General features: G+C 50.6%; 1 protein-coding gene across 3 annotated transcripts in view; it reads right to left on the minus strand.

Moving 5' to 3' along the window:
* LOC100954113 (sodium/potassium-transporting ATPase subunit alpha-2) overlaps positions 1-10,906 on the minus strand; it is a 25,944-nt gene that overhangs the window by 8,786 nt on the left and 6,252 nt on the right. The window contains exons 4-13 of one of the 3 annotated variants that reach the window (XM_003795197.2): positions 8,872-9,075; positions 8,273-8,386; positions 7,882-8,016; positions 7,109-7,226; positions 4,894-5,162; positions 3,899-4,097; positions 3,666-3,775; positions 3,371-3,505; positions 2,549-2,738; positions 2,231-2,406 (exon numbers count right to left, since the gene is read on the minus strand). In XM_003795197.2, the coding sequence (XP_003795245.1) occupies positions 2,231-2,406; positions 2,549-2,738; positions 3,371-3,505; positions 3,666-3,775; positions 3,899-4,097; positions 4,894-5,162; positions 7,109-7,226; positions 7,882-8,016; positions 8,273-8,386; positions 8,872-9,075 (1,650 nt within the window). Of the gene's footprint in view, positions 1-2,230; positions 2,407-2,548; positions 2,739-3,370; positions 3,506-3,665; positions 3,776-3,898; positions 4,098-4,226; positions 4,352-4,893; positions 5,163-7,108; positions 7,227-7,881; positions 8,017-8,272; positions 8,387-8,871; positions 9,076-10,906 lie in introns of those variants that run through there. The other 2 variants (XM_012808579.1, XM_012808580.1) reach the window with 2 other exon arrangements.

The raw sequence follows: 10,906 nt of genomic DNA on the forward strand, positions 1-10,906 counted from the left end.
GCTTGAGCCATAGGCGCTGAGCCCTCCTCCCCTTTCTTGACCCACATTCTCTTCCTGGGCAATATGATAAAATGTACTAAGAAAACTATAGTTTGCACCCATGTGCTATTGAGACTCAAGTCTGGTTCTGACACTTGTTTATGGGCTCTAGGCTGTATTCCAGCTTTCCCTGGAGGATCTCTCCTGGAATAGCTTATATATCCTTCAAACTTAAGGTCAAAATTGAACTCATAATCTTTACTCCCACCCCCCTCCCTCCATCAAGCCTGCCCTTCCACTCCCTGCTTGCATACTGCCCTCTTCATTCATTCTGAGCCTTTCTCTCCTATGTCTTCCTCACCTCCAATACTCACTTTGTCCAAATTCTTCAAACAGGGCTCAAATGCAACTTCCTTCCATCCCCTTTATCATTGCCTTCATTCACATCATCGTCCCTTGTCTGAACAATTGCAGTGGCCTCCCCAAATCCAGTCCCTCCTCCATCTACGTAGCCTCCTAAAACCTAGACCTGCTCGGTGACACCTGTGGCTCTCTGTGGCCTGCAGACTAAAGCCCAAATCTGATATTTAAGCCAAGTCCTTCTAATGGTTCCTGACCCAGCATTCCAGTCTCAATCCCTGGTGCTTCTGGCACCATCCCCCTCCGGCCTGTACACATGCTCCGTGAGGTCCAGCCATGTCAAGGCACACACTGTTCCTGCTCCCTTGCTGCCTTATAGAATACTCTTCAACCATCAAAGCCCAGATCAGGTATCATCCCCTCTGTCACTGTCTGATTCCTGGAGGCAGAATTAGCTGTTCTTCCCATGCAGGTCCTCTGCCCAGCCAGATCACGGCGAGAAGTGCCTCCTGGAGCAGGAGGATCATGGGCTTTCCAGACAAGCTGACAACGCTTCACATTCCCAAACCACTTCTTACCAGCAGGCTTATTTTGAAAAAGCTACTCACCCACTCCCAGTTTCAGTTTATTTTTAAATGGGGATAATGATGCCTACCTTGGAGACAGTGCTTACGGGGTTCAGAAATTGCATATATACACAGCACCAAGTCCTCTGGTGTGATGGTTAAGAAACAGCAGACTGCCTTGGCTCAAATCCTGGCTCTATGACTTACTAGCTGTGTGATCTTGGGCATCTTACTTTGTGCCTCAGTTTCCCTCTCTGTAAAAAAGGGAAAATACTAGTGCTTACTCATAGGGTTGTTTTGAATATTAAATGAGATCATACACCTTTAGAGCTTAGAATAATGCCTGGGGCAGCACCTGTGGCTCAAAAGGGTAGGGCACCAGTCCCATATGCCAGAGGTGGAAGGTTCAAACCCAGCTCCAGCCAAAAACTTGCAAAAAAAAAAAAAATAGATTAGTGCCTGATTTATATGAAAGTTCAAAAAATAATTGACTATTTTTATTTTTAGAGTACCTGCCCCATACTAGGTGCTCAGTTACCCTAACAATTATGAGTGTTCTGCGATTAATTGGAAAGACATCTGTTTTCCCTGAGACCTCACACGATGAGGAGACCGAGCCCTGTGTCTTGTTCATCTTTGGGTCCCCAGTGCCTGGTGCAGTATCCGACCCTCAGTTGACAGGTGGCCTTGAATTTATTTGCCACCGGTAAGATGCTGCTAACAGAAGGGCAGCAATGTAACCAGAACAGGTGGCCTGAGAAGGGGGCCGGTGGAGAGTCGTATCTGGGAAACAGGAAAGTAAGCCCCAAGATGGAAGGAATTTTTGTCAGCTTGTTAACTCCGGTACCTTGCATGATGCCTCATACATAATAACTATTTTCTAAATGAAGACCGAACATAGCACAGAGAAGGGAGTGATCAGTGAGAAGCCATTGCAGGTGAGTGGGAGGTGGTCTGTGGGCTTCTGGGGTAAGCCAGTGGGAACAGACAAAAGCTTGCTAATCCCATTGCAAATGATTAGAGAGAGCAGAAGTTGGGAAAGGGAGGATCACCAGGCCTCCAAGACAGGGTGCCAGGCCATGCTTGGAGTGGAAGGGTACACACGCATATGGGACAGTGAGCTGTGCCACAGAGGGAGAGTTGGGCATGGTATCTGGCCACTCTGAGCAAGAGGGATGAGGGTGAGAGCTCCACAGCAGAGGTGAACCTTTCCTCGAAGATGGACAGATGGTCAGCCTCTCTGAGTCAGTAGGATGGAAACCACCAGTGGCCTGGGTCTTTTCCAGGCAGCATGAGGGAGGTGAGGATGGAGGGGAGACCGGTACCTTGATGCCTGCACTTCGGCACTTGCCCACCGCATCTGGCACAGCAGCCCGGGGAGGGTCGATCATGGACATGAGGCCCACAAAGCAGAGCTTCTCTGTGGGAAAGTTCAACTCATCTGTGTCGAACTTGAAACCCCGAGGAAACTTTCCAGAGGGCAGATTCAGCTGGCAGAACCCTGAAGTGGGGCAGAAGGGAGGCATGAGAACAGCAGAGTGGCTGCCTGGGAGTCTTCAGAGCCCCCCACCCCAGGGAGGTCAGCAAGGCTTGGCAATCCCCAATCCCCTTCCCAGCCCTGCTCCCTGCTCCTGGCCCCTCACCCAGCACACGCTCCCCCAAGCCTCCCAGCTCCATGTAGGCATTTTGGAAGGCATCTTGCATCTCCTTATCGAGCGGGATCTCCTTGCCCTGCACCAGGATGGTGGAGCACCGGTCCAGGATGCGCTCTGGTGCCCCCTTCATCACCAGCACATGGCTCTGGGGGAGGTCTTCCCGCTCGTGGATGGACAGCTAGAGAGAGGACAGGCAGTTACAGAGAGGGCCAGACTTTGTCTGGGTAGCTCCAGGGCCCAGCACAGGGCCTGTGTAGACTGGCCGCTGGGACAGAATCCACCCTTGAGAAAATAGTCTTGACCCTTCAAAGATTGCCAACCAGGGGAGAATCTCCAGGTGTGAGAGGTTCTTGGAACTCACAGTTCCAACTCTTATAACCTGAGCATCGCCTCCATGGGACAGTCACTCATTCAACACACACTTATCGACATCAGTGAAGACAGGTACTGTGCTAGTGGCTGGGAGGCCCCCACTGCCACAGCAGCCTCAGGCTTTGCCCCTGTGTCTCATGCAGAACGTAGCTGAGACTGCCTTCTTGCTGTTCAACAGGTGCCTAAAAGCTGAGGGATGTCATGGAGGGGGTTACAGAAATGCGTTTCACCTGAATGGGATGGAATAGTTAGAGGGCTAGCCCAGAGGACGGGGCCAGTGGAGGGTGACAATGTAGAGGGGTTTCGTAGGGGGGTTGTGCTGGGTGTGAGGGGACAGGACCCTTAGATGCCACCCTCCAATTAATGCTTCCCCCTTTGGTTTTGTCCCCTCCCATTTCTTTCCCTTTCTCTTCCTCTGTCCTATCAATCCAGCCAAACCTGGTACTTGTTGGTAGAGTTGAAAGGAATCTCTGCCACCTTGGGGTTCCTGTCCCTCATCTTCCTCACTGAGCCACAGGACAGCTCAATGCACTTGAGCAGAGCTGACTCAGAGGCATCACCAGCTGTGTCCCGCTGCCAGGAGAAAGGAGAAAGAGGAAATCAGTGCCACAGGGCAGGAGGGAAGGGTGTGGAGGACCAGGCCAGGAGGACACTAAGAGCCCCAGGGCAGCCACAACGGGTGGGAGGGAAAGCCAGGCATCAGCCAGGGGCCTGCTGATGTGCCAACCCCCACCTTGGACACAGAGATGTTCTCCTGCCCAGCTTTGAAGACGGCACGGTTGCAGAGACCTGCAATCCGGGACAGGGCTGTCCATGTGGGAGATCGTTTATCGAAAGTGGCCCCTGTGGGGACATGAGGAGAACTAGGAGTGTGGCTCCCCTTCAGAGCTTTACTTCAATCCCCCTGCCACTCTGGCACCCTTAGCATCCACCACCCCCTTCACTCCCTCTGGAGCACCCAATCACCAGACTGGTCCTCTGTGGTGTCAGCCTCATGGATCTGGTTGTCAAACCACATGTGGGCGACTGTCATGCGGTTCTGGGTGAGGGTGCCAGTCTTGTCTGAGCAGATGGTGGACGTGGAGCCCAGCGTCTCCACCGCCTCCAGGTTCTTCACCAGGCAGTTCTTCCGTGCCATGCGCTTGGCTGTCAGTGTCAGGCACACCTGGTAGAGAGAGAGAGAAGAAAAAGGGTGAAGCCTGGAGCTGGTGATGATCATGATCTCACTCTGGACTATGACTCTATTCCTCCTCCCTCCATCCCACACCACTAACACGTGTGGGTGGGACCTAGCTGTAAATGGTGAATGTGCTTGATTTTAGATGTGATGAATTGCAACTGTGGGTACATCTGAAGATGAAAAGCCCAGCAGGCAGTTGAAGGCATTTGACTAGAGCTCCAGAGAGCAGCAGAGGAGAGTGGGACAAAGGGGTGGGAGGCCATTGCACAGAGCTGGAAACTAGGAGGTGCGTTCTCTCTAGGGGCTTATGAAGACCAGAGAGCTGAGGCCTAAGGATCAGTGTGGGGGGACAGGGAGGGGATCAAGGGGTAGAAACCAGGATGTCACCCATCAGTAACTAAAAAAAGGGAGAATCCTAGGAAGGTATCTATTTCAGCAGCAGAGCTGGGGATGGGAGTTGAGAAAAGGTCACCAGATTTGCTAGTCTGTCACTGGTGAACTTAGAGCCTTCCCAGGAGAGCTGGAGCCTTAACAGGAGTCCCAGGCTAGGGGATAAGGGAGGGTGACCGTGACACGCTCCAGGGAAGAAACTAAGAGCCAGGTAGAGATGCCCTAAGGCTTTCAGACTCATGCTCTGAGTCATATCTAAGTAGCATCTGATGTACAACATTAGAGATTAGAAGGGAAATTACTGAGGAGTCACAGTCACCTGCGCCTCTCTCCTTTTGAGGAAAGGGTAGTGAGACCTTCCCCCAGTGGCACGTCAGCCTGACCCACTCACAGTGACGGTGGCCAGAAGCCCCTCAGGCACATTGGCCACAATGATGCCGATGAGGAAGATGACTGCCTCCAGCCAGCTGTAGCCCAGGATGAGGGACAGCACAAAGAAGGAGACCCCCAGGAACACAGCCACCCCCGTGATCAGCTGGATGAAGTGCTCGATCTCCATGGCTATGGGCGTCCGCCCAACCTCCAGGCCCGAGGCAAGAGTGGCTATACGGCCCATCACTGTCCGGTCACCTGTGGCAATCACGATGCCTCTGGCAGTGCCTGCAACATAGGAGGGGATACAGGCTGGGTGTTTTGTGGCTTCGGGAGGACTGGAATCCTGTCTTGCTCTCTGAGCAAGGAAAACCATTGCAGAGACATACTCAGAGGCCAGAGGCCAGCAGATTATAGTCAGGTTGCCTCACTCGGGTCACATGCCCGGGATAGATTGACCATCCCAGAATCCAGACAGCAGTAAATGAGTCTCCTGTGCTTGGACCCCTGGAGAAGCTTTGCAAAATAAATCTCAAAATTCAAATTGAGGAGATTCAATAAATGGAATAAAAATGTCCTGTGGTATTTCAGTAAACTCAATCTCATACTTGATGTCATCCAAAAGCATACTATGAACACAGAGTAAAAGCACTCATTGTGAATTTTCTGTTGAGTCTTAGAATTTTCTTTCTCAACATTAGGCATGAATGTCTACAGAGGGGAGTAGGCCATTCCTACCTTGTGTGACATCACAGGGGGTTGGGAGAAGGAAATGTATAGTGGAAAGGTGTGCATGTTGGAGCCAGCCAAATCTGGGTTGGAATCCTTTTATGAATTCCTACCCAGGGGTTGCTTGAATATTTAGGTCAGGTAGCACTGTTGTACACCCAGACCGTGTCTGCAGCAAAGGAGGTGTTCAGCACGTTTTAATTCCATTCATCTCCTCTCCTCTCTTCAAAGCCAAGTGCAGAGTAAGCAATGGGAGTGTATTACCAATTGCAGGAAATGTAAATTTCAGTATACTAAAAATTTAGGCAATTTAACATGTGGTGATTTTGGTTGTAGAGCCAACCCTCTGTATCCATGGATTCCACATCTGCAGAGTCAACCAACTTCAGATGGAAAATATTCAAAAATAAATGACTAAATAAACAAAAATAGCACTACAACAATAAAAAATACACATTTAAAAGCCAATACAGAGTAATAGCTATTTACATAGCATTTACATTGCATTAGATCTTGTAAGTAATCTAGAGATGATTATCTAAAGTGTACAGGAGATGTGGGAAGGTTATATACAAATACCATTGTCATCTTATATAAGGGACTTGGGCATCCATGGATCTCGGTAATTGTGGGGGTCCCGGAAACACTCTCCTGTGGATACCGAGGAATGAGTATGATTCCAACTTGCTGAGGGAGGAACAAAACCCCAGAGAAACATAATATTCCAAAGAGAATTGAGAAATGGGAAAGGCAGGTGTGCATTGGGGACAAGGCCACCTGTACCCTGCCCTCAAGAGGCCTGTGGTCGAGTGAGGCTTCTCCCTTCCACTATCTCTTACCTCCAGCTCCTTCTCTGAGTGTTGGCCCCTGGCTTGACTTCACAGGCACAAATTTCAGTTGTGCCTGGACCCCTGCCCTTCAGTGATGGCCGCTCTAGGAGTTATTTACCTTTGTTTATCTCTAGAACTCAGCACAAGGCTGGCAAGCTGGGCAGCCTGTACTCCCTGAGCAGTTTTTGTTCTGTTGGTGTAACACAGGCTTAGGTGAAGCCTGGAGGAGGGCCCATGTGCTCACCTGGCCTAAAAGATTTCCGGACCTTCCCACAGCTTGGGGCTCTGGTCAAAGCCAGGGTCAGAGAAGCAAGCAACCAGAATCTCAAGCAGTGGAAGTCCTCAGTCAAATTCAAAGACTTCTAGGGATCAAGGGTGGTCCAGAGGATCTGTATGTGGCACTTGTGCATATCTGCACACGTAGGGGGTCTGGACCCATTATCTGAAGGCTTTGAACCCCATTCAGTCTTGGGGTGGAGCAGAGATTTTCCTGGGGAAGGTGCCTTTCCCACAGAGTCAGGCTGCCCCTAGCCAATACCTTGCTCTCTGGAGGGGACAGTTTCTGTAACATTTAGGGCTCTCTGGATCCTCCAGTCCCCCCTCTATGGCAGAACCAAGTTAGTAGTACCATAGCCCCAACCCAGACTGAGGGTTCTGGATTCAAACTCTTCTCACCTTCCACACAGTTAGTAGAGAAGAAGCAGATATTGCGGGTCTCCAGGGGGTTCTCATGGGTGAACTCCGGGGAGCGGGTCTGGGGCTCTGACTCGCCTGTTAGGGATGAGTTGTCCACCTGAGGAGGAAGGAATGTGGCGCCATCAGACTGACAGGCTACTTGTATGCACACACGTGTCTCTGAGCCGATTACAGCCATTCTCAACCTTCATGACATGAGGGACAACGTCAGACCCTCATCATACATTTATGGCGTTACTCAGCTATTGCCACTGCTCTGGTTGAAATCCTGACCCTTACTGACGACTTCTGTGACCTTGGATTACCTACTCATCCAGAGAACTTCCCTTTACTCATCTATAAAATGGGGAATGTAAACAGAATCTCTGCATGGCACAGCCATGGGGCTATCATTAATATTGTAGTCTATAAAAATGGTACTTTGTAGGATCGCTCAGGGCACAGTCTGGGTGGCCACCTTGTTCTTTCAGAGTTAGATTAGATTGCACACGTGAATGTACATAAAGCATCTGACACACAATTGGTACTCAATGTATGATTATTGGAAAGAGGTATCAAATTACTAGCAGAGACAGAGCATTCGCAACACACAGAGGCATGGAGCCACACATAAGGTCATACTCTGAGAGAAGGATCAGCTGGGAGTATGGGGGAAGGTGTTGACATTTGGACCCGGGTTTCCTGACCTATAAACTTCTAACCGGGCCTTCCTGGCTCTACACAGCCTGCTTGCTCCAGGGTGACTGACTCACCTTACAGCCATGAGAAGAGATGATCCGGAGGTCTGCCGGGACACGGTCTCCACCCTTCACCTCCACCAGGTCCCCCACCACCACTTCCTCTGCATTGATCTGCATCTTCTCTCCTTCCCGGATCACGAGGGCTTGCTGTGGGGAGGCCATGGGCATCTCATGAAATGTTCCACTCTACACCTGCCTTCCTCCCCTGGTCTCCCACTGCTCCCCGAACCCCACCAAGGGGGAGGATAAACCTCTGTGCCTATGAAAAACTAGTTTTGGGCGTGAAGCTCTGGAGTGTCTTTTCTGCTCACCTCTCTCTTAAAACACAAGGAGTTGAGAGGGGATGAGTTGGAAATTCCCAGAAATCGCAGGCCCCAGCCCAGAGCCCAGCCTTGCCATCTACCTGCGGCACCATGTTCTTAAAGGAGTCCATGATCTTGGAGCTCTTGGCCTCCTGGTAGTAGGAGAAGCAGCCAGTGACGATGACCACAGCTGCCAGCACCACGCCTAGATATAGCTGGGGAGGAGAAAGGATTTGAAGGGCCTGCCCTTCCCCTACCTGGAAGGGGCAGCTCCACTTGGGATAGAGATTTTGGGACTGGAAATGAGACTGGTGGGAAAAGTTCTTCTCTCTAACCTCCCCCTCTCTTGCCACCTTCCAACCTCCTAAGACTAGAAGGGGCAGGGAAGTCTCAGGGAGTGCCCAGGGCTAGGACTTCTCTAGGGGATAGTACTTAGGGAAGCAGACAAGCTGACATGCGTGGGAAGGAACAGGGTGGCCTGTCTCGTTCACTATTGAGTATGTGCCTGTGTGTGGTGGGGGAGGTGCTTCCTGGATACATATGGAAACCTCACCCCTTCGCAGCCCATGGTGCTGAGGGACTCTGATGGGGCTCTGAGGGACTGATCTGATCGTCTTGTCCCTCTCTACCTGCTGGTTGGAGGTTCAGGGTTGCAGGACAGAGTCATGGGCTGGCCCAGGGGTCCAGCTGTGCTGCTCACATTGTCATTGGATGGTTCGTCCTCCATGGCCGCCTGGATGCCATAGGCCAGGAAGCAGAGGATGGCTCCGATCCACAGCAGGATGGAGAAGCCCCCAAAAAGCTGTCGGCAGAACTTGACCCACTCTGGAGTTGTAGGGGGTGGAGTGAGGGCATTGGGCCCATCGCGAACCAGAATGTCTTGGGCCCGCTGGTTGGTGAGGCCCTGAGGGAGGGAGGAGAGGTGTAGGGCATGTACACAGAGCCAGCCCAGCTCCCACCATGCATATCCTATCCCTCTTGGGCCAGGGAATAACGTCAAGGTGGGGAATAAAAATCCCACCTGGTTAGAAGAGGCAGGGGACTATCCATTGGGAAAGACCATATGGAAGAGGTGGCTTTTTTTTTTTTTTTTTGGTGCAGTTTTGGGCCAGGGCCAGGTTTGAACCCACCACCTCCGGTATATGAGGCCAGCGCTCTACTCCTTGAGCTACAGGCGCTGCCCCAAGGGTGGCATTTGTGATGGGACTGGGAGGCCTTGAAGGCTGATGGGAGTTTTTATAGTAAACAGAGGCTCCACCTCTGTTTACTGGATTAAGATAAATTTTGTTTGGGGCCATAAGATCTCCCCCCGGAGGCAGCCTGGATAACCTTCCCAGAAAAGCACCTTAACCAGATCCTCCCCCACCTCTCTTCCTTCAGATCCCCTTTTTTATGAAGAGTTGTAGGGGAGTCCTACACTACTGACCATCAGTGTCAAACAGCTTTGGCAATCACCTGTCACTTTCCATAGGAAGCCTCGCAGGTTCTGTTCCCTCTGCCCCAGACTGATTCAGAGGCCCCTTTCTGGATCCCATGCTTGATTCCAGAGCTGTCCTCTCCTCACCATATTGCCTTGGAATTCTACAGCACTTCTTTTTTATCTACATTTATTCATTCATTTCATAAATGTATGTTGAGCACTTATGACATGACAGGCACTGACGTTGACTTTGGGGATCCAGAGACAGACAAGACTGACAAAGTCCCTGCCCTTGCGAGCTCATGATCAAGAGGGATGAAACACAACAAACACATACATATTAATGCAGAGAGTAAAGAGTGTTATTAAGAAAGATAAAGTGGCTCAGCACCTGTAGCGTAGTGGTTACACGGTGCCAGCCATATACCCCAAGGCTGGTGGGTTCGAACCCAGCTCAGGCCAGCTAAAACAACAATGACAACTGCAACAAAAAAATAGCCAGACGTTGTGGCGGGCGCCTATAATCCCAGCTACTTGGGAGGCTAAAGCAAGAGAATTGCTTAAGCCCAAGAATTTGAGGTTGCTGTGAGCGGTGAAGCAACAGCACTCTAACAAGGGTGGCATAGTGAGACTCTGACTCAAAAAAATAAATAAAAAATAAAGTAAGGAGAAGGAATAGGGACAAAGAATTTTAGAAAAAGCTATCAGGGACATCCTGTATAAGGAGATATGCACCAACTCAATTTTTCTTTTTTTTCTTTTTAATATGGAGAGTCACTCTTTGCCGCAGGCTGGAGTGCCATGGTATTAATCCACCTCACAGAAACCTCCAACTCTTGGGCTCAATCTTTTTGCCTTAGCCTCCCAGGTAGCTAAGGACTATCGGCCACATCACAATGCCCAGTTGATTGTTTCTCTTTTTAATAGAGACTAGATACACTTTTGCTTAGGCTGGTCTTGAACTCCTGACTTCAAGAGATCCTCCTGCCTTGGCCTCCCAAGTACCTAGCTGGGACTACAGGTGCCCACTGCAATGCCTGGCTAGTTTTTCTTTTTCTTTTTTTTTAGCAGTTTTTGGCTGGTTTGAACTCACTACCTCTGGCTTATGGGGCTGGCGCCCTACTCCTTTGAGCCACAGGCGCTGCCCCTAGTTTTTCTTTTCTTTCTTTTTTTTTTTTTTTTGAGACCGGAGCCTCAAGCTGTCCCCCTGGGTAGACTGTGGCATCACAGCTCACAGCAACCTCCAACTCCTGGGCTCAAGCAAGTCTCCTGCCTCAGACTCCCAGGTAGCTATGACCACAAGCGCCTGCCACAA

This window comes from Otolemur garnettii, unplaced genomic scaffold (assembly GCF_000181295.1).
Source record: "Otolemur garnettii isolate 467f Iridium unplaced genomic scaffold, OtoGar3 scaffold00091, whole genome shotgun sequence".
Classification (NCBI taxonomy): domain Eukaryota; kingdom Metazoa; phylum Chordata; class Mammalia; order Primates; family Galagidae; genus Otolemur; species Otolemur garnettii.